The 22,625-nt window shown below is 44.9% G+C and overlaps 2 protein-coding genes across 2 annotated transcripts; one reads left to right on the plus strand and one right to left on the minus strand.

The window, feature by feature from the left end:
• Nucleotides 1-5,043: 5,043 nt before the first annotated feature.
• On the minus strand, nucleotides 5,044-10,967 carry LOC308372027 (inactive phospholipid phosphatase 7). The gene is made up of 3 exons (XM_080847121.1): nucleotides 10,753-10,967; nucleotides 9,737-10,454; nucleotides 5,044-7,693 (listed from the first exon to the last, which is right to left on the minus strand). Exons 2-3 carry the CDS (start codon nucleotides 10,209-10,211, stop codon nucleotides 7,305-7,307), a joined length of 864 nt encoding a protein of 287 aa, XP_080703247.1. The 5' UTR covers nucleotides 10,212-10,454; nucleotides 10,753-10,967; the 3' UTR covers nucleotides 5,044-7,304.
• A 2,095-nt stretch (nucleotides 10,968-13,062) lies between these two features.
• On the plus strand, nucleotides 13,063-20,831 carry fam78ab (family with sequence similarity 78 member Ab; the record flags this gene model as incomplete). Its single annotated transcript, XM_080847308.1, has 2 exons — nucleotides 13,063-13,382; nucleotides 20,177-20,831. 2 exons carry the CDS (start codon nucleotides 13,063-13,065, stop codon nucleotides 20,700-20,702), a joined length of 846 nt encoding a protein of 281 aa, XP_080703434.1. The 3' UTR covers nucleotides 20,703-20,831.
• Nucleotides 20,832-22,625: the final 1,794 nt, after the last annotated feature.

Raw genomic sequence — 22,625 nt, forward strand, 5'->3', positions numbered from 1 at the left:
GCTTTTCATTTAAAAGAAATGCACATACAACAGGGTCTGGTTGGTAGAATGTTTTTAGGTTTCTGTGATGACACCTGGTTAATGTATGGGACTCCTCAGAATGGGGCTCCACACCCTTTGACCCCCCTGGAAATGTGGATGACCTCTGCCTGATGTTACACAAATTGTGATTATGCTTAGCCACCTTTTAAAATGAGAAAGGTGGGTGCAGAGATGTTTTGCATTAGAAGACATTAGTTGTGTACACCACTAAGGGGCGTAAGTGCAGTAATTATGGTGCCTCAATATTCTTCTCGGACAGAGGCATAGCTTTCAGCATGTGTTGTACCGATCAATACTGGCTAGATTAAATGAACCGTGTACTCTTGCTGTAGTTAGGTAATGACTATTTAAAGCAGACATAACGGATCAGAAATTAAGCCTCTCTTTAAAGGGTGCTACTATAGAACAGGTTAAAGAAGTCAAACTGTTGGGTGTCACAATTGATGAAACACTGTCATGGTCCACTCAAATTAAAAAGACAGTGGTGAGAATGATAAATGGTATTTATGCCATAAGAAGAAGTGCTCATCTGCTAACGAGCACATCAATTAGACTAGTCATACAATCTCTGTCAAATCTGGACTACTGTCCTGTTATCTGGTCTAGTGCATCAAAGCAAGAACTTAGCAAACTTCAGCTTGCTCAGAACAGAGCGGCGATACTAGCACTTCCCTGCTCTGTTAGGAGTAGTGTGGATGCTATGCATACCAGGCTGTCATGGATGAGGGTGGATGAAAGACTGGCATGCAGCCTTATTCTATTTTTAAATAATGTGTATTCCTCACAGAAACCCGTCAGTTTGTCTTTACAGCTATCGCCTGTAGATGAGAGACATGGTTATAATACTAGACACTAAGTGGTCAATTTACTCTACCCAAAACCAATGCACTCAAAAAAAACATTAATGGACAGAGCCATTGCATACTGGAATGTGCTCCCCTCATATTTGACTCTAACAAGAAATAAATGTGATTTCAAAAGAAAAATGAAGGCAGCAATAATCAGAGGAAATTAGAGTAGATTAGGTTATTATTTTAGGTATTTTTGGACTGACAAGAAATGTTTTGTTTTTAATTCTCAGTTTTTTGTGTTTTTTGCATTATTTAACTTTTAATGTAAATGTTGATTTCTAAGTCTGTGTTTTGTTCACCAACATTCGTTAAATAGCTCTATGCTAATCGATTTAATGAAAAGCACAGCAAATGATAGCATCACTATATATCAGATCAGGCTGTACTGCATTTTATAATTTGTATTGTAATGTTTTTTGCCTTGAACCCAGGAAGAATAGTCTCCACTACGGTGTAGACTAATGGGGATCTTTAATAAACTAAACTAAACTACCTCTTGTACGGCATTACAGTGACAACATTTGTTTTTTCTTGTTTCACAATTTTGTAATATTTGATTAAATTAATTCTCTTCACAAGCCAACATAGTTTTGACATCTGTGAGAACCATATTAATGTCCTACAGTAGGATTTTCCACTCATACTGTTCGCTTTGGGTTGGGATAAGTTGTTGTTGAGAAGAAGCAATTTTTAATCCCTCGAAAAAGAGTGTGTCCAGTAGATAAATTTGGCTCATTCTGGGTGCATTGAGTGATTTTGACAGTGTTGCAGTTTGTACCGCGATAAGCAGCCTCTGCATTGGATAAGGTGATTTTAATTTAAATCTTTAAACACATAACAGTGTTCTATCCCTACACTCACACACACACACACACACACAGTTTGTACAGAAGGTGCTGCACTATACAATGCAGGCATTTCAATCAAATACAAACAAAGAAAGAAGAATGGTTTAGTTTGTTTTCGTTAAATAGAAGATTTATTAAAACATGAGATTCAAAGGCATCAGTGGCAGTTAGTGTGAGTGTGTGAGTTTGGTGTCTGTTTATATTCTAATCCATCCGTACCCTCCATTGTCAATTTACTGAGTTGATTATGAGAAAGTGGGGAGTGTATTTACAACACACCGGCCTCCTTTAGACCTCAGAGGTTGTGTTATCATTTTTGGTGACTTTGTGTTCATTCAGTGTGAGTGTATTTACTTGGAAGTTGGGTGGGGCGAGTGTGTGTCTGTGTGTGTGTGTGTGTGGGGAGGGGAGGGGAGGGGAGGGGGGTGGTTGTGTCAGACTCAGCTGTCTGTATCTGGGTGGTGTGTGTGTGTGTGACACACCCTGCCGGCAGCATGCCAGTTCTTGCCCTGATGCCCAGGCCTCCTTCTCTGCAGCATGTAATAGCACATCTCTCATGCCCAGACCCCTGTCTGTCAGAACCACCTGCCCCTATATCTGGAGAGCCCATTCAGAAGAACAACTCCCTCAGAGGGAGCTCAGCAGAAGCCTGTAGTCTTCCTGGACACTCTGTCACTCCTTACACACAACACTGCTACCTCTGCAAGGGATAGAAACCTGCACTGTTTCCCGAAAATTTACAATTCAGCCATTTTTAGAACCCAAGGCCAGGGTAGTAACTCTGAGGTAGCTGGAGGACGTCCTAGGTTTCACAGTGGTGTGGTGGAAAAGAAGCCTACACACGACTGCAAAGCACATGAACTGAGAACACAGAGGGGTTGAAACCACTTCCTGTGTACTGAGTCAGTGTCTGATGAAAATGGCCACCGTCAGAAACACAGAATAACTCTTGTGCTTGTGAGGTTTCCCAGAAGACTAAAGGTGTTTCCTCTCAAAACCGTAGTCAGTATACGGTAGTTTCAGTATCCTTTTGAGTGGCTGTTATGCCAGACGTGGCCATGAACACGAGCACACCGGTGAGGTGCACGCAGAAGAGGCTGCCTATATGCGGTTGGACTCAGAGCACATCACCGCGGGGGGAGCATTGTTTGCATGCTGATACCTCACTGCCGGATGCTGCTTTGAGAAATGTTTGCTCAACCACGTATGGCCTGGCTTTGATCTCTGCCTCCATATCAGGTCCTCCACACACACGCACGCACGCACGCACGCACGTACGCACGCACGCACGCACGCACACACACACACACACACACAGTATACCATTCTGCTCTCTGTATAAATGTGTCTGTATAAATGGCTGGTTGTAGCATGTGTATATAGTATTCATGATTATGTTTTCATTAGTGTAGAAAAACCTGTAACTAGGATTTTTTTCCCCATGAGCTTCGAATGAGGCCTTCGTATCTACATAGGGAACAGGTCCTCCTCCACAGAGTCCACCATTTTGCGGCACTATGTTTCTACAGTAGCACATGGACAAACCATAACAATGGCTCTAGAGGGCCTTTCACATTTCAACATTTGATGGCCACTATAGGCTCAAATTTGGAAAGGGAGGGTATTCAGTAGATGTCACTACATCCTCCACACTGCACCTTTAAGTCAGGGCAGGGGGCATTTGAGCCGTGGTAGCGGGTGACACTGCAACAAATGTGGCCCACACTGGACACGGATTTGTGCCAGATAAAGGCTGGTTCCATTGTTAAATGCTATGTAAGGTGAAGGTTTGGGGAAGGTGCAGGCAAGTTCTAGGTCAATAGTTCTAGGTCTTATCTAACTAGATATGCTCTTCTCTGATCTGTTCCAAAGACAGTTGTTGTGTGACATCTTGGTGTGACAGAAATGGGAGATAAGGCTGAGTAGTTGTTCTAATGGGGGCTTGGGGTTGGAGTCTTCTGTCATCTGTCTATCCTCAGACATGCAGCTCAATGCTGTGTTCCTCTTAGTGCAGTTCTGGGCTCTGCTTTGTATTTTCCAGTTGGTTTGGGGTAAACTTTTGTTTGTATATGTTGTGGTCCATCTCTTATGCCCTCACACTGTTAGATCATACCTGCTGCTTTGCTCTTTATGAGGTTACTGATTTTCTTTATTTTTACACACAACATGCAACAATTCCCACTGAGAGAAATGTGTTTGTGTGTTGAGGAAATGGCAGTGTTGTTTTGTGACTGTTGCTCCCTAAACCCCCCCTCTCCCCTCCCTTCCTCCTCCTCCTCCTTCCTCCTCTTAAGAGTGTGATGAGATTAGGAGACACGTGTGGCCAGCCCTGATACGTTAATCTGCCTGTGTGCACCAACCACTTTATCTCCTCCACCCTGCCCTGGCCCAGTCCTCCTCCTGAGGCATGTGGAGTGAACTTCAGTAGAGCGGAGGGGTGAACTCCTGTGAGAATATCTCCATTATGACCTTTGACCTCTGACACAGAAACTTTATTTCTCAAGCAGGAGTCATGAGGCATGCAGGGTCAGCGAGGCTGCACAGCTTGTCTCGTGCCTTAGCTTACCAGTCAGGTAAACACCCTCCTCTCTGTTGAGAAACTTCCTGATTGGCTTGGTGTGACAGCGAGAGAGGATGTGAGAACACGGAGGTTTTCCTGAGTCGGTGGCTTTTTGATCTCTGTGTCCAGGCCTCAGGAGCAGAGCAGCACTCAACCCAGTGTGTGTGTCTGTGTGTGTGTGTCAGAAACCATAGACATGTATATACATGTCTATGTCAGAAACACTCCTGAAGATGGAGCTCAGGTGTGTTTTACACGGCAGGAGGCACGTGATGCAAGCCTCTGAGGCTGGAGCCTGACAGGGTAAATGTTTCCCACATGGAGTGAATTCCTCACAGCTTCGTCGCGTTTAAACAAGTCACGCATGGGAGAGCTCTGGCCTGGCACACTTTGCGGTTTGATTTGATGTTTGTTTGTTTGTTTGATTGATTGATGTTTTTTTTGGGTTTGCTCAAGCAGTTAAGTGGAGAAATATGATTTTGGCATCCTAGTGATGAGGATTACATTACGAAATTGGTACATTCTGCTTAAACATGCAGGAATAAATGTTCAAAAGGCTCAGTGGTCTTAAATTGTGATTTTCTACTTCTGGAGTCTTGCTTGTGCAAGACTTATGAAATGTTGAGAGAGACACCACACTTTCTATTAGTTTATTATTCATGAAGAATCATGTAGACTGAATTTCATTCACAATACATTGATGAATTAACCATTACAAAAAAAGCCCTGTTTGTCTGTTGTCACATCTGCAATAGTTTGGTTTCACGTGGAGACCATTGCAAGGTCCACTGCAGCTTTTAATTGGCATCAGACGGATTCAACTGAACCTCACAGAGTGATCTACAGTTTTAGCTTTTGTCAGTCAAAGATTGAAAAGCTTTCCCTCAAGGCCATAATAAAAGACTCAATCAGTGTGGGTCAAATAAAGAATGACGAGGTCTTTACCTAAGCAGTGGCATTGACGTGGATGTGTTGCTGGTGACCGGGAGCAATCTATGACATTTAAATTAGATTTCAATTAAAAAAAGAAAAAAAATCTCTGAATATCATGCAGGCATTTGAGCATTTGACACTTTGCAACAGAGAGAGAAAAAATATCAACATATTATCAGCACCTTTCACTATTAACAAGTCCATTTCACAAATAACATGGTATTCAAAAAAAGTCTGCACAAACCATTCATGCTCATTTGCTCCAAATAAAATGCACTGAATAAATCAGAGTCTAAAAAGCCTATAAAATAATGACGATAAGCGCCAGGATGAGCACATCCTGCAGAAAGGCTCAGATGTCATTTCATTCAGTTCTAATTTCAAGGACAGCAGCCCTGTAAGGAAACAACTGTAATGTTTATCAGCAGAAGAGAGGTGGACTCGGTCACCTGATCTCTTCTCAACAGTCAGCAGCCTCTTTGGCCTCCTTGCTTCTCAGCCACTGGCTTGCTGTTTTACATCTAATGCAGTGATGTTGAGCAGCATGCAACAACCAATGCAGTGATGTTGAGCAGCATGCAACAACCAATGCAGTGATGTTGAGCAGCATGCAACAACCAATGCAGTGATGTTGAGCAGCATGCAACAACCAATGCAGTGATGTTGAGCAGCATGCAACAACCAATGCAGTGATGTTGAGCAGCATGCCTCATGTGGCAAAGGGCAGAGAGTAGGAAACAAGGCAATCAAGCATGGTGTCTTAAAAACAAATATGAAGAATCTTAAAACCATCATCAGAGAACCGGAAAGCATGTATGAATCCGCAACACACAAACACAAATAAAGAGAAACACACACACACAAATATGCAAAGAGAGGCACAAAATACTGTATGAGCACCAGAATATGTTTCTCTTCTGCCGTAGGCTACTGGATAGTGATGCTATCATATCCTATTTAGAGAAAATGTGCTGATCCATTTTCAGGTCTCAGGGGGTGTTGGTGTAAGTTGTCTCTGGTTAGGCATCTTCTGTCAACTGAGAAATTCATATTGAAGATAAATATTAAGTGTGGAAACTATGCCTGCAGGCTTTGGCAGTTAAGTCTATGATGGAAGTCCAGTCATGGCTAACCTAATGATTGCTTTAGCAGAAGAAAGCCATTTCACCTTTATTGTGGACAAATGCAGTCATGTTGTTCTGATATATCCTCTGTTTGACTTGAGTGGGCTACCTGTAAAAACATGCCTGATGTAATTCTACAAATGATGTTATACAACCCCTGTTCTGCAGATATCTGCAACAGAAAGATACATCTGACCATGTCTAAAGGAAATGGCCAGTCTCATGTTGGTGGAGAGTAATATTTACATATATATATATATATATATATACATTACATTAAGCTAAAATGTTTCATACACAGTAAAATTAGCAAATATGCCATCAAGAAAGTATCCCAACAATAGTGTTCCAAACCTCACACTCTATGCTGTTCTCTTGGCATTTTGGCCTAAAAGGGTCATTCTTTATAGCATTTCTGGCGGGATTTAGGGCTGCATGTCTCAATACCTGACTGTTAGCAAAACAAGGAGGGGGGAAGTGAAAGTGAGAGCAGAGGAGGAAGCAGATGGTTAGAGAGGAGATGCCAAAAGAGGCGCTTCAGAAACAGAAAGCTAACCTTCAGCAGAGTCAGTTCTGTACCGACTGCTCAGTTAGAGGAAAGGGTCCGACAGTGGGTGAGTGGAGAGCCTAGGAGGACGCCCTCTCCTAAGATCTCATCTTAAATGAAATAATCCTGTTTGTGTAATCCTTACTCTCACAGCTAAACCTGCCGCTAATGCTGTTGCTGTGATGAAAATATCATCATTATCTTTCTGCCTCCTCAATATCCCATCTCACAGTCACTGTTCAGACAACCTGCCTCGTGTGACAACCTTCCAAAGTCATCAGTGACCTAATCAGGCTTTCCCAAAAGTCAGCCAACAGCTGTAAATCAACCAATCAGCCAACAGCCATGAATCAACCAATCAGCCAACAACCAACAGCCATAAATCAACCCATCAGCCTCCTAGCTGAATGGACTCCAGCTGAGTGTCCCTATGGAGATGATGGTCTGGCAGGCGCTGGAGGAGAGCCAGACGGTCTCAACTAGGCTGAAGTGCAGCAGGCCCAGGGCGAAGCCGCAGGCCATGTCCGTCAGGTGGTGCCGGCCTAGAATTACCCTCGACAGGCCCACCAGGAAGGCCCACAGCACCAGCAGGATCCGCAGTGGCACCGCCAGAACCAGGTGTGACAGCAGGAACTTGGAGACCATGGCTGCCCGGCTGGCGTGGGCTCCGGGGAAGGAGTACAGGTCCATCGCCACGCAGTCCAGGAAGCCAGGACTCATCTCCCATGGTCCTTTGCGCTTCACCAGCTTCTGCACTCCAGCCACTGTCATCACATCCAGTACTAGAGCTGTGCCAGCGTGTGTGTGTGTGTGTGTGTGTGTGTGAAGGAGGAAAGACAAATGAAGAGAAAATTATTATTTTACCTTGCAGATGGCATCATTCTCATTGTAACTGAGTGGACATTGAGATGAACCATTATAATTTTGCACTATATGTAAATAGAGCTACCTCGTCCACTTCATTTCCTTTTGAATTCTTAAAGCCACCCTTCTATTCTATTTGCACAAGTATAAATGTTATGATAGCAGATAATGAAGTGCTACAGCATTCATCAAGACAGAACATTTGTGCAAGTGCATTGTAGCATTGAAACTGTTATTACTGTCAAATCAGTGGTCTGTTCTTGGTTAATTTCCATCAGTGGGTGTTATAGCCCCTGCTAATGCAGAAGGAAATGCAAAGAGATAGACATCAAAAGCACTGTTCAATTCAGCAGTGCTGTTACAGGTGCAGTGTACTTCCTGAAGTGTAAAATGTCCTCTATCTCTGTGATCGGAATATATGAGCAGGCAGAGAATCCCAGCGGAATGGACAAGCAGTCCATCTCAAAATAGATCTTAAGGCTGACACAGAAATGTGTGTTTTTTCAACAAAGGCCTCTCAAATCTCCACTTGGTTTTACACTGTAAAATATATATTTCACTGGGAAAATGTATCATGGTAATTAACAGTCAGGACACTTTTAGTAGCAAAATGGTAACAAGTAAATAGGGCACCCACGTGATAAATTGGGGTTGAGAAAAAGTGCCAGGTATAAAATGAATCCGCAATATTCTTTAACCGGAAAAAACTACCTTGGATGTCTTACACAAGTGAATTAAATCAATGCAACTAAACAGGATTTTATCTGACCCTTTGGTAACTACTACTTCATTGCCTGTCTTTGACTCAAAAAGTTGATTCTAGTAATACTCATGGGGGAGCCCACTACAGTATAGAGACAGATTGGGAAAACAAGAAACAGTCAATTAACCCTCCCCTGCCTAAATGATAAAAACACACACTTAGAAAATGAGCTGCCTCCAATGAAAAAGTGGAGCGACCCAGAAAAACATGAACATGCTCACATGGTCCTGATAGTCAGCGACAGGCAGCTCCTGTTCTGTGACTGCTTCATTCAGTGCCCTACAATAACCACACCACCGCCTGGGGCTGTCTGAGGACCAGCTACAACACAGGCCACATCGGTTCATTCGGTTCAGCATAGGCAGTGTGGAAAGACTAGAACTTTGTCAATAATAAAAATACACATCAAGCTTTTCTATTTGAACAATAGTCATGTTAAAAAAAATGTATCCAATTCAATACAATTATTTTCTCATGATGGTTATGATAGTAATTGTGCGTAGTAATTGTGAGTATGTGTGTGCAAAACGTTCAAAATCAGGGCCAGATCTGTTCTGAGGCAGCCACTTACTAACACACCTTAGCAGAACTGCAGTGGGATAAAGCTGCCTGGACGAAGCAAGGGCAGTGTGTGTGTGGATTCAGATCACACTGAGGTTTGGCTGACATTGATCCCATTTTATTAAAATTTTGAGTTACTTGAGCTCCAATGTTCTACAAATCTTATTTAAATCTGACTGAAATCAGTAAGCAGACAGAAATGGAGAGTGGAGAAGCAAGAGAGAACCAGAGAAAAAGAGATAGAGACTGTGCCTAAGAAGGCCCTCTATATGACCCCCAAATTACCCAGAAGATCAGTCTACAATCTGCCACTCCTTGGACAAAGCGGCTTCAGTGTGTGGAGATTTATAGCAGAGTGGAGCTCAGATTAATCTGGCTCCCAATTCCGCTGTTGAGAAACTCTCCTTTGCCGCCACACAGCCAACATCAACTGGTCACCAGTAAAGGGGTGCCTAGATAAGGCACGGGATCAGTAAACACGTCTGTAAAGTGAGTTATCGGTCAAGGTCTCGCTATGATGTAGGATCGGACTAGTAGTGAGGTCGGAAATGTGGAGCAATTTGTGTGACATGCGCGCTCCCTCGCTTGAAACTGAATGAATGAGTCGTGCATTGTATCAGAAAGCGGTTCACGGGGGATTTACCAAGTAAGAGATTGATCAAGACCTCTTGGCCCGCCTGCGTATTACTTCTAGTGAGACACACAAGAGTACCGAAGATCCAAGTGATGGCGTGTCCAGTGAGAGCCAGCAGAGTGATCATGGAGCGGACACTACCCCAGGATGATGAGGTGTAGGCGCACACCCCCAGCCTTTTAGATAGGCAAATGTCAATGGCAAGAAGAGAGTTAATCGCGATGCCTCTGAAAGACGGATTGAGCAGCATGCAGTCCTCTTCGGGAAGTTTCGCGGAATCTTTGCGCTCTTTGGTGGTGTCGGTAGGATCCGGTTGATACTCCCATGGTTGGCTTTGATGGGACTTAGTGTTTCCGCCTCGCCTGCCCGTGCCGCGACCCTCAGTGTAACCGGTGCGGAGAGGTTGGTTCAGGGACAAGAACTCTGGTCTGCCCAGGAGATTGCCACGGTCTCTGGCTCTGGCCCTACTCGGGTTAGAAGGCATTATGCGCCCTTGACTCTTTTGCTCCTCGCGATCCGTCGCTGAGTGGATGATAAATAATTAAATCGGCGATCTTTATATTCACAGTAACTTGTTCTGGTTTTTACCCTTGCCTTTGTAGAAATCCATTCAGATATATTTAGCCGTGTAACAAGGTCTGCTGCTACTGCTGTTTACAAAGGGACACGGCAAGGCATGAAGACGGATGAGTGGCAGGCACCACAGCCAATCCAGCGGGGAGCAAACCTATTCACAGAGAATACCAATAATTACGCTTAGAAATAAAATAAAAATCAGAATGCATCTAGGAACGGTAGCTTATCTACAGTTAGGCTACTGCATATGCTATTGAATAGTAAGCGGGCTACGTGCCGTGTTTCGTAGGGTAGGCTACTTTGCTGAGAAATCACAACGACAGCACTGATTTAATAAAGGAGCGGTGAATAATCCTTTTTTAAAAGACCCGCTAATACCAGCTCAAACTTAAGCATATTAGAAGAAAATACACATCCCAATGCTGGAAGTAAATATTCTGTAACCCTACCTGACAGCGAGGCGATTGTTGGTTTCTGAGCACAATAATAGCCGACAACATATCCTCTATCCATGTAGCCTATTGGCATGCCTGGAATGTTGCTAACACGATAGGCATTTCTATTTACGGAGGAGGTTGTGAGTTAGCTTGACGCAGTTTTCCCATCAGCCTAAAAAAGATGTCTATTCTGTTCATAACGATTTCACATTAAAAGGGACCAAAGTATTCTCGAGCCTCCACTTAGCCTTATTCTAGCCTAGCGTCCGCATCATAAACAGCACTGGGCTGCTGTTCCGGGTTGGAGTTCTCCAAGGTGCTTAAACAGGACAGGAATTTCATCAGCGGAGCAGCGGTTGCGAACAGTGCTTGAATAGATGATATTCCCCAATAATATAGGCTAGTTAAGGCGCAATTAGGCCAACATATTATTTCATCAGTTGTGTCTGGCTATAATGAATGGTGAATACCCTACACACAAAAGATGGCAATGGACTATTGCACTGACATAGAACAAAACATTTGCTAACGGCACACATGAGGATTTATAAGGCTAACAAATGTTACCTCATCAAATATAAGATGATTGTTTGCCAAACTCTAGTGATTTAAAACTCAGTTACCCAGAATGCTTGGATCTCAGACAGGAAGTGTCGTTTCTGAGGCACTATAATAAACTAGCACCAGCCCTCTAGTAGTAACAGAATGTTGCAGGAGGGGAACCTGCAGTGACCGCGATGGGACTATATGAGACACAGAGATGGACTGTTGTGGATGATTGTATGAAAACGCGTTAGGACGCAGAACATCACGGGGGAGATATCAGTGTATCGGCTCTAGCTTTGCTTGTCATTCAAGAAAGATGGTCTTAATACAATTTGATGACAATTACAGGCAGAGGAGAGAAAGTTGACCTGATTGCCTTTGGATGTTGCGGTGATCATTGTAACCCACGCTGATGTTAATGTAAGTTGCAATTAATAGATTAAGTAGCCTACCTGCTGGACATATAGCCTAATCTTAATGAGGAAACTGAGGGGAAAAAAAGAGGGCAAAAAGAAATGGACATTTAATGGTACTGTTTCGAGAGAATATGAAAGCAACCCGTTTGTAAAGGACAATTGTAAAGACGTATCCATTTACCAAAAGTGTTCAGTGTATTACTAGGCTATCTATTTTTAAATTAAATAATTCGTCAGTGCTCAAGCGCACCGTTCTGCCACATTTGTAGAGACATACCCTACTGGAAATGTATGTGGTGCTTATGCAAAACAGTATTGGTCTCGGATATTTAATTTAATAATTTTCAAAGAGAGAAACTAGTTTAGCATGAAAGTCTTAGCCACATTTCGACACATCTCGAACTTTACACCGTTGAAGAGGAAACGCGAACGGTCTTTCAGGTTGCACAGGCTTTTTAAAACTTTTAGGTTCAATATTATAGAAATATTTATGTGATATAGTTTATTCAGGATTTGACTAATTGTTTTAAATGTGCTATTTTGTATCAACGACCAACGCCAGCATTAAATGTCAACATTGTTATTATTACATAATAAGGACAGCATAGTGGTCACATCCTTCGGCTTGAGTAGAAAGAATTGTCCAGACATAGTGCTCGCTGACCTTTCCTGTTATAACACTATGAACTTATTTTCAAAATAGAACACGCGTCTTTATTAATCTGTTACATTAAGAAATAAATGTATTTTAGGGCACTAAAATGATTTTTTCAACAACCCAGTGACGTGACAGTAGCTTACGATATGACGTCGAAGTGTTACGGTAGACGTTTGGGTAAAGTATGGATAGCTCACAATGATACATCGTATTCCGTTGCTCCCCATAAATGAAAAAGACTGAAGTTCAACAAGATGCGTCCTAGACTGTTGAAGTCGTCAATGACTCCACATAGGACTGACGATGAGAAAGACATGGGATCATAATTGACATTGGTTTATGAATGGAGGAAGTGAACAGAAAGGAAATAGAAAGTTGACATCAGTGCTTTTTGAAAGAAGAAGGTGGATGTACAGACATGCGGCTGTGGTTGGGACTAGACACTAGACAAATGGAATAGACCTAACTGTCGAGACCCGTGGATTACAGAGAATTTCCAATATTTCAACACACACACACACACACACACACACACACACACACACACAAACACACACACACACACACACACACACACACACACACACACACACACACACGAAGAAGTCATCAAAAAGACGTTCCCAACACCCCCCTGATAAATGATAATTTACTATTTTATCATGCGGATGCAGTTAATGTAAAACCAGCAGCGCCGTGTCCATGCGTGTCTCGCCTGAGGTCAGGACATTTGTTTGGATTGTATTGTTCTTTAATGCAATGGGCTGCATCCAGAGTATCAGGTGTAAGCCGAAGAGTTTCCGTGAGAGTATCATTGTTGTGGAAGTGAACTCCTCCATCGACTCTAACCCCACCAGCATAGACGAATCCTCCAGTGTGGTTCTACGATACAGGACCCCGCATTTCCGAGCCTCTGCTCGGGTTTTGGTACCTCCAGTAGCTGGTAAAGAGACGTGGACCGTTGGCTGGATTCAAGCATGCAACCATATGGAGTTCTACAACAAATACGGAAACAAAGGGATGTAAGTATGCCTTGATATTAATAATGTATGTTCTATTCGAAACCTCGATTTTAAAGTAATTGTTTCCCGGGCAGAGTCAAGAAAAAGACAGGTTCTCCATATTACATGGGTGTCATGTGGTATTTGTGCTTGTGAATGCCATACTTTGTGAAGAGTTAGTTGTCCATACGAATAGACTGAAAAAGGTCATGCCCCTCGCACCGTCTCCAATAATTTCGTTGCGTTGTCTCTGGTGAAGGCCTGAACGGATTAAGAGAATACCATTGTCCATGGCATTTTCATTTATAGGCCAAGCATTTCAGGATATAATGGAATATGGATTATACTATGACTTTAAGGGAATCATCTTCAAGCTAGAGCATGCTGCAGCTGAGTGTCACTGCTATGTGTAACTGCAGTCTATAACGTCTTTTTTAAACTAAATGTTATGACTGCACTAAAATGGAACACATACATGCTGGTGTTCATATGGACAAAATAACTTAAATATAAAAGAACAGCATTTTATGGGTTGAATGGCTCAACACACCATCTACTGTTTAAAATCATCCTGAACCTTGTCAGGCCTATTCTGACATGCAGACAACCATTTGGGACTTCTCTATGTCATGACATGAGCGGCAGCCCACCTCTCCTAACCCCTGCTTGGGAGTGTGTCTCATGTTCATTTGCTGATCAAGACTCATCTTTCACAGGGGTTTATGCCCCCCCCCCCCCGCCTAGCCCCTTAGCTCTTGTTGGTACAGGACTTTTTTTTTTGCCTGAACATCAGTGTTTGCTTACGATTAATATTAATGCCCACTGCTTTTCAGCTACCCAGCTATGAGCACTAGGAATGTGTCAGTGCCCTGTGTTCATGACACCAGGAGGCATCATTAAAGTTGTACATGAATATGATATATTTCCTCGACTCTGGGGTCCCAAAGGCATTATCCCCCAACACTTGTTAAGTACCCTTTCTCTGTCAGAAGTCGTGTTTTGTGTGTTTTGTGTCATTTGCAGCTCATATGCCCACTGAACAAGCTGTTTGTGAGAGCAATGCACACTCAAAGACTCTCTTTAAAGACCTCAGACAGACTCTCCTTCACTGGGAACTTAGGTGTGGTGCTGTGTATCACGCAGAGGGGCTCTCACATACATGCCCATACAGAAGCATGTCAGAGACTCAACTCCAGTAATATCTCTGCTAAATATGTATCTTTATCATTAGCACTTACATCAGTGGGTATTTTAGTTGTGTGAAAAGAGCAGGGTTGCTATTTTTAAGTCCATTATCAGTCCTACTTGTTCTTCTTGCATGCCTTGAGGCATGCAGTGGTTAGTGCATGTGACCTGCCCAGGGTGGTGGTGGTGGTGGTGCTACTGCAGGATTAGCTGCTGCCTGCTCCTTACTTCCTGTCAGCAAGGCTGACTGTGGCCCACTTCCTGCTTCAAAGTCTCTATCTGACTGCACGCGTCGGGCCTGCGACTCGAGATATTACCAGCACCATGGGACGTATAAGGCCACCAGTTCCCCCCAAAAAGGCTAGGGACAATGACTTGCTATGGCATTGACTGTGTGTATGTGTGTGTACCACTTTACCACAACTCTAAAAGTTTTGTCAGTGAATGGAAAAATCAATATAAAAGTGGCTTTGCACCCTAGAATGTGATTTTTGAGCTGTAAACTAAATTATATGACTGAACTGTGATGAAACACATTAATGCATCCCATTATAATACAAATCGTGATTTTATGGGTTGAAAATTGGCTCAACACACCATCTACAGTTTTAAATCATCCTGAAACTTGGAAGGCAGATGCTGATGTGTAGACAACCGGTTGGGACTTTTTTCTTCTCCCCAAACCCCCCTCTCTTTTCAAAGTCACACACTTCTGCTGGTAACAGACATGAATAATAACCCATCTTTGGCTGAAGAAAACATTTTTTTTCTTGTATGGATGGAAGTTGTCTAATATTTTTTGGGATTTATTTTTGCTATTTTTAAATGGAATCTAGGTTTGTTTACATAATCATGAGAAGAGTTGTCTGGGTTTGAAGGTCTTTCATTTGCCTAGGGTGGACAGAATACTGTAGCGTTGAGGCCTGCATGCTACTATGTTGTGTTGTGGATATGGTGAGTTCACCCATAATTCCATGCATGTAGTAGCTGGAGGGCGTAATGAGTAATTCTGTATAGTATTCAAATTAAGAGTGTTTCCGTTTTCTCTCTTTTGTAAAAGTCAGCGTGTATCTTCTGTTAGCGGTTAGGAGACTGTGTGATGCCTGGTGTAGTTTCCTCATGTTCAAGGCTTGGCTCCACTTGTCGCTACATTGGTGTCAGAAGTGGGATAGGTCCTCCTAGTGGAGTGGAAGAATGGAGCCAAAGATGACCTATCGAGGACCTTATCATCTGGCTACAGTGGGTAGAGGCTCATATAGCCAAGCTGTATTCCAATAAATTCCAGTGTTCCAAAGCGTCCAAAGAGGGCTAGGTCTGGCTGTGCCTCCGCCCTGGGAGCGGTGCAAAGAACAGCCAGCCCCCACGGGTTACACAGCAGAGCTCATCGCAAGTGGGGGAAAGCTGCTGCAACGCGTCGCCATCGCTGCACAGAAGCTGGTGTCCTCTGTAGGGACCGCAGCCACCCCGGAGAGGTCTTCCCACTACAGAAATCTTCAGTCAGGTGGCTGCGAACTGAGGGGACGACTGCCACATCATGACGGCTTGGGGTCAGAGTTTCAGCACACTGAAGCCCATGTTGAGACTGAGGATGCTTGGGCTGGCCACTCAGGAGAACTCTTCTCACAGCAGTTTTCACCCTGAGGCAGGGAATGCTCCTGGAGAAAGCACCTTCCGTCTCATGCTGTCGACCCTGGCACCCCTGCTACGACGTCTTCACATCGTTCCTGCTCGCAAAATCTTCCCGCCGACCAGAGGGGTCTTCGCATCTTGCCTGCCACCTGAAAAGACAGCTACACCATCAACTGACAGGAAGGGGTCTCCGCCTTGGGGCCGCCAGCTGCATCACTGTTGCAGCCACGCAGCGGGGGCTACCGTCACCCGGGGGTCTTCTGTATGGCTGCTGCTGGTCAGAGGGTGCCGCGGCATTGCCACGACAGCCTGTGGTCTAGAGACAGCGGGGGCTCTCTGTGCCGTTACCACAGGCTCGGAGGCTCAGCAGTCCTGCTGCTCGTCTGAGGGTCCTCTGTGCCGCTGTGTTGGCCAGGAGGCCGCTATTCAGCCACTTTCTTCCACCCTCAGTGTTTCAAAGAAAGTCGCTCCTGACGGGACTGTATCCTCTGCTCTCCACGGTGCCAAGCTTGTGCTGATCGTGGGGTTTGTGGAGGTGGTGATGTTGAGCAACCGGTCCTGCTCGTGTCCCCAGGACCCTAAATACTTTGTCGGACTGTATCCTGCCTTCCACCGTTCCACTGCAGGGGCCATAGTAGGCCATCCGCCCCGTTATTCCTCCGGCTTGTGACATGGGGTTCCTGGTGACAGTTTGGGGGTGGTTAAGTGGCTGTGTAGGGGGCTGTGTAGCATGCAAGGCTGAACCCTCCTATGTCTCATTCTGGGTATGGTGAGTTCACCCATGCGTGAAGTAGCTGTAGGGTGTAATGTGTTTTTCTGTGTGTGAAGTAAATAAAGGGTATATTTGTGTTTCCTCGTATGTTAATAAGCGTGTATCTTCTGTTATTGATTAGCAGTCGATGAGGAGTGTGTTATGTGTGATATCTGGTGTAGCTACCTTGTGTTGTCTTGTGAGTCTGTGTCCACCCTTATCCTGTACACTGTGTATGTGAATAAGACTCAGAGCCTTTCCCTCATTCTGTGTCAGTTTGTCCTCCGTCTGAATAAATGGCATAAGTGCCAAAGAGAAGCCTCGACTCCGCTCGTCGTTACAATGCTTAATGATTCTCTTTTTGGCTGTCGACTCAGAATTCTGGCTTGGGGCCTTCGAGGATGATGATTTTTCTTATTAACACACTCACTAGAACTCAGCTCAAATCAGAGGATGTGTCATAAGTCATTCTTGAGCGCCTCTGCATTGTGTGTAGTGGCTTTGTAAAAACATTGCATTCTTGTATCTTTATCTGCGCAACTGACAAAATCTGTGTGGAAATAAGCAATAGTGAACAGAATACATTTTCCAAACCTAAAAAAATATTCTGTAATCAACAGACACGTACACTGGCTAGAACCTGGAACTTTTCTGAACCGTTAACAGCTCAGCGTAGTGCTTCCAAAGAGATGAACACGCTCTCATTAGGGAGTCTTACCTACAAAATGCGACATGGCTTACCTTCATACTTCATAGTTTTAGATTTGTATGTTTGTGTGTAAATACTCATAAACATGTAACCCCAAAGAAATTAGGACAGCTGATAGCCTATTCATTCTTAGTCAATGTGTGCATGATTTCTGTATGTTATGCGTAAGAAAGAGCACGTTTAGATGTGTTTTTACGCAGGAGCGATAAATGATCCCAGGGGTTAAGGGTGAATTTAAAAGCTCTCTGTCTCTTCTGGCACAGGGTGTGTTGTGGTGTGTGAATAATTGCACCTGCAGTGTGGCTTAACTGCCTTATGTTTATCCTCACACACACACTGTCTGTGTCTATGTCTCTCTCTCTCTCTCTCTCATTCTCTGTCATTCTCTCTCACATACACACACACAAGCACATCCACACCCACAGACTCACACACACACACACTTTATCCTCTGTAATTTAATGGCCCGGAAAGAGGACCACTGCAATCCCTATTAGCCGTGCTTGCAGAAGAGCAGCAGCAGGGCAAGTTGTGTGTGTGTGTGTCTGTGTGACTGTGTGTCTGTGTGTGTGTGTGTGTGTATACGTGTGTGTGTGTGTGTGTGTGTGTGTGTGTGTGTGTGTCATTTATTTCCCCCTGCTGATGGCTGTATAATGAAGGCAGCAGTAGCAGTGGCGAAAGAGCCGATGTGTGTGTGTGCCGGCGCTTTTTCAGACTCATCTTGGCGGAAACCATCTGCGTGGAGCAAGACAAACCGAGGTTGTCACTCCAGGCCTTCTTGTGTCATATGTCCTGGTGTCAGGCTGCGTTTAGTAGTCTGTTCAGACTGTCACGCGACAGAGAGGGACGCACCTCTGACTAACTGCAACATGCCTCGTCACTGGCAGCCTGATCATTTTTATTTGATTTTATTAGACGCCGGTGTCACGTTCGGCTGTGAAAAATGGTGGTGATGGTGCGGCCTAGAGGGATCGGTTGACTGAACGGCTTACCGGCGTTGTGCTTAAACGTGACCGAGTGCGAATTCAATTGAAAGATGTGTTCCAGTCGGCCCAAAACACACAAGGCTGGAAAGGAATCCACCAGAGGCTTCTTCAGTTTGTGTGCTTGGTGTGCACATGACAGTGTTCATCAGTGTTTTATTTTGGTGCAGTCAAGTACTCTCTGTCTATGTCACACACACACACACACACACACACACACACACACACACACACACACACACACACACACACACACACATACACACACACACACACACACACACACACACACATAGAGGCTTGCTATTATTATAGTGCAGATTGTAATCTGCCCCCTTGGTGAATTAAGGCTCAGGGCTGTGTGTCATGTGCCTGTGGATCATAGGCTTCTATGTGGGCGCTTCTGGGAGGAAAGGTCATATTTTCCCTGCAGCGCTGGGGGGTGAGGGGTGTGTGTGTGTGTGTGTGTTTGTGTGTGAGTGTGTGTGTGTGTGTGTGTGAGTGTGTGTGTGTTTGTGTGTGTGTGTGTCTGTGTGTGTGTGTGTGTGTGTGTGTGTGTGTGTGTGTTTGTGTGTGTGTGTGTGTGTGTGTGTGTGTGTGTGTGTGTGTGTGTGTGTGTGTGTGTGTGTGTGTGTGTGTGTGCATGGGGATCAATAGACAGACAGATGGGCTTAGGCTGTAAGAAATGCCTGTGTTCTGCAGTCTCACACACAACCCTCCATGTGTCCTGGTATGGGGCCCTGCTTAGTGCGAGCACAGGGGGTTTCTGGGAAAAACAGCTGGAGAGTTGTGCTGATGTTCCTCCTGTGTGAGCTCACCCTGCATGATTCTTTAGTAATAACAGACTGCCAGTGGAATGAAGGTCTTATATGGATGGCTCATAGCCCCATACATTCTCCAGGTGTCAGAATAGTAACAGCTGCTGCATTCTGACCTTCAGTGGGTCATCATGGGCTTATACGCCCTCTTTGTCCTGCCACGTGGCAAGCATTAAATCCTGTGTGTTTGTTTGTCTTTCTGCCCAAGTCCTCACATCGCTCATCACATCTGTCTTCATTAGACCCTCTACTAGTCTCTACCCCAGATTCACTGCATACCGCCAGATTCACCACAAATCACACATCCATTTAAATTGAACTTATTAAGCACATTGATCCAGACTGTTTAATGTTGAGTGGGGTCATGCCTGTACCCATATTTTGTGGGTAATGAACTCCAATGACCTTAAGTGCAGTGGTTGTCAGCATTGTCCTAGATAGCAGTTAACTGTAGAGTGGATCTGAGTCAGACTAGGCCCTGAGTCTGATGCTGGTTCTACTGGTTCTACTGGACATGAAAAATCACATCTGTAGCCCTGTAGCAGCAGATACTCAGTTGGTCTATAAAGTATGGAAAACGTTTTTCTATAAAGTATGCATGCATAACCTTGATGGTAACCTCATAAGGCAAGGCCAGACTAACAGCTCTTTTCTAATAGCTAGAACACGATGAAAGGGTATCATTTAGCCTCACACATACACAGTGTCTGATTCGGGCTGTCTTGTTCATATCCTTTTAGGTCCAGCTGGGAACTTCCTGACCTGAGGGACGGTAAAATCCTTGCGATAAGCGACTCGGATGGCGTCAACTACCCCTGGTATGGCAACACCACGGAGACGTGCACCATTGTGGGGCCTACCAAGAAGGACACCAAGTTCACGGTGAGCATGAACGACAACTTCTACCCCAGCGTGACGTGGGGCGTGCCGGTGAGCGACAGCAACGTGCCGCAGCTGAGCAGCATCCGTCGCGACCAGAGCTTCACCACCTGGCTGGTGGCCATCAACCAGGGCACGGGCGAGACGCTGGTGCTGCAGACGGTGCGCTGGAGGATGCAGCTGCACATCCACATCGACCCGGACAAGCCCCTGGGCCAGCGGTCCAAGCTGTGCGAGCCTGTGGCCCAGGAGCAGCCACTGGTGCTGGGCAAGAACGAGCCCATCCCGCCCAACGCCATGGTCAAGCCCAACGCCAACGATGCTCAGGTGCTCATGTGGAGGCCAAAAACGGGGGACCCCATCGTGGTCATCCCGCCCAAGTACTGACTGTCCTCTAAACCCTGACCTCTTGTACCCCCGCAGGCTCCTCTGCGGGATCATTTTTTTTACGCAAAAACTTTTAAGTGACAACAGCAGCCGTGGGTTAAACAGGAAGAGGAAACTGGACAATCTTCAGCTTCTTCTCTGAGAGGAGGAAGAGATGATAATTCGAACTGGAATAAACCCATGAACTACAACTACTTTACCTTCAGATCGGGTCGGGATTCACTGTGCTATATTAAGACATTGCAAAAAAAAAAAAAAGACAGAAAAAAAAAGAAGAAAAATTATTGCATTTTCTGGCTTTGTTTTTTCCAGTGGGGATTAGGTGCAAATAGTGTGAAGTGTATTTGTTTATTTACACATGCACATGTGCCCAGTGGTGTTTGTCGTGTAAGGTGTGAGTGGGAGTGGACATTTTTGCGATGAAAAGCACCTTTGGGCACAGACAAAAGGAGGAGGTGAGAGGAAAGAACTGCGTTTGAGTGACACTTTAGTGTCCTTGTTCTGAACAAGCGAGACATTCAATCCATGCTGCCTTAAGTTTACATTGCTTTTTTCACTCAGACTTGTAGCCTTAAACGATGTGCAATGCAGTATTCATCACTCACTCACACACACACACACACACACACACACACACACACACACACACACACACACGCACGCACACACACACACACGCACACACACACACACACACACACACACACACACACACTTACTGGTCATGGCCAGCGCACATGGGGTGTTGGTCCAGTCCAAAGTTTACTTTGGGCTGCAGGCAGGACGGAGGCAGAGAAGAGAGACTAGAACAGGCTAGCAGAGACCTCTCCAGAAACGATATACTCATCCAACCTGTGTTACGCTCATGGTTACGAGGAAGTGAAACATGGGTGGAGTTCCTTCCGTGGAGAAGGTGTGAGCTGATGAAGTTATAGTTCTTTAGTTCTGACAGCTTTCATGACACACAAGCCCCCTGTACTGGTGACAAGTGGGGCCTGTCTCCTTCCACATGAGGGAGGGTACAGCAGTGGGACTCAGATGAACACCTCATATCTTTCCAGCACTTTCATTTCTCCCACTCTTCCCATCACTTCCCTGTTTTCCCTTTGCAACTCTGGGTGCCTGGATGAAAGCATGTGTGTGCACGTGTGTGTGTGTCACTTATTCCTGATCCTCCACTTCCTTCCCCCTGTCTTCCCTAGTTTCCCCAGCAGAGAGTCGTAGCGGAGGCCGATCAATAGTTTTATTAATACGCAATCATATAAAAGGCAGCGGTGCGGGAAATGAGGGAAGGGCCAGCAGACGGGGGCTGGTCAGATGTGCCTCAGAGGCCAACAGTGCTGCTGCTGCTGTTCCACAGCCACAAAGGGAGTGTGTGTGTGTGTGTGTATATACTGTGGAGAGAGATGTCTGTGTGTGGGCTGGGATTGTGTGTGTGTGTGTGTGTGTTGTGGAAAGAGATGTCTGTCTGTGGGTTGGGGTTGTGTGTGTGTTGTGGAGAGAGGAGATGTGTGTGTGAGAGCATTTGCATCGTTGCATCTACTTTCCTTCCTTCGTTTGTTTGTTTGGATGGTTTGTTGTTTTGTGATGCGCACAGTCCCTTCTGATTTTGTTTTCTGCTTGGGCTGTAATCTCTGCAGTGTAGTGGCTCAGAGGACACACACAAACACACACGCGCGCACACACACGCGCACACACACACACACACACACACACACACACACACACACACACACACACACACACACACACACACACACACACACACACACACACTCTCTCTCTCTCTGATGGTGGGGGTGGTCCTGGCAAGGCCAGCGCATGCATTTGTGTGTGTGTGAGTGAGTGATTGTAAGTGTGTGTGTTAGTGTATGACTGTGTATGGGAGGGGGTTGGGTGGGATTTGTATGAAGCTTTTTATCT

Source organism: Sprattus sprattus (assembly GCF_963457725.1).
Source record: "Sprattus sprattus genome assembly, chromosome: 11".
NCBI classification, from domain to species: domain Eukaryota; kingdom Metazoa; phylum Chordata; class Actinopteri; order Clupeiformes; family Clupeidae; genus Sprattus; species Sprattus sprattus.

Bases quoted from the DNA above. Each gene is read 5' to 3' on its own strand.
- LOC308372027 (XM_080847121.1), bottom strand. From the start codon at position 10,211: ATGCCTTCTAACCCGAGTAGGGCCAGAGCCAGAGACCGTGGCAATCTC. The intron at 7,694-9,736 runs GTAAATCCCCCG...ACGCTGGCACAG, and splicing joins CTTGATCAATCTCTTACTTG to CTCTAGTACTGGATGTGATG.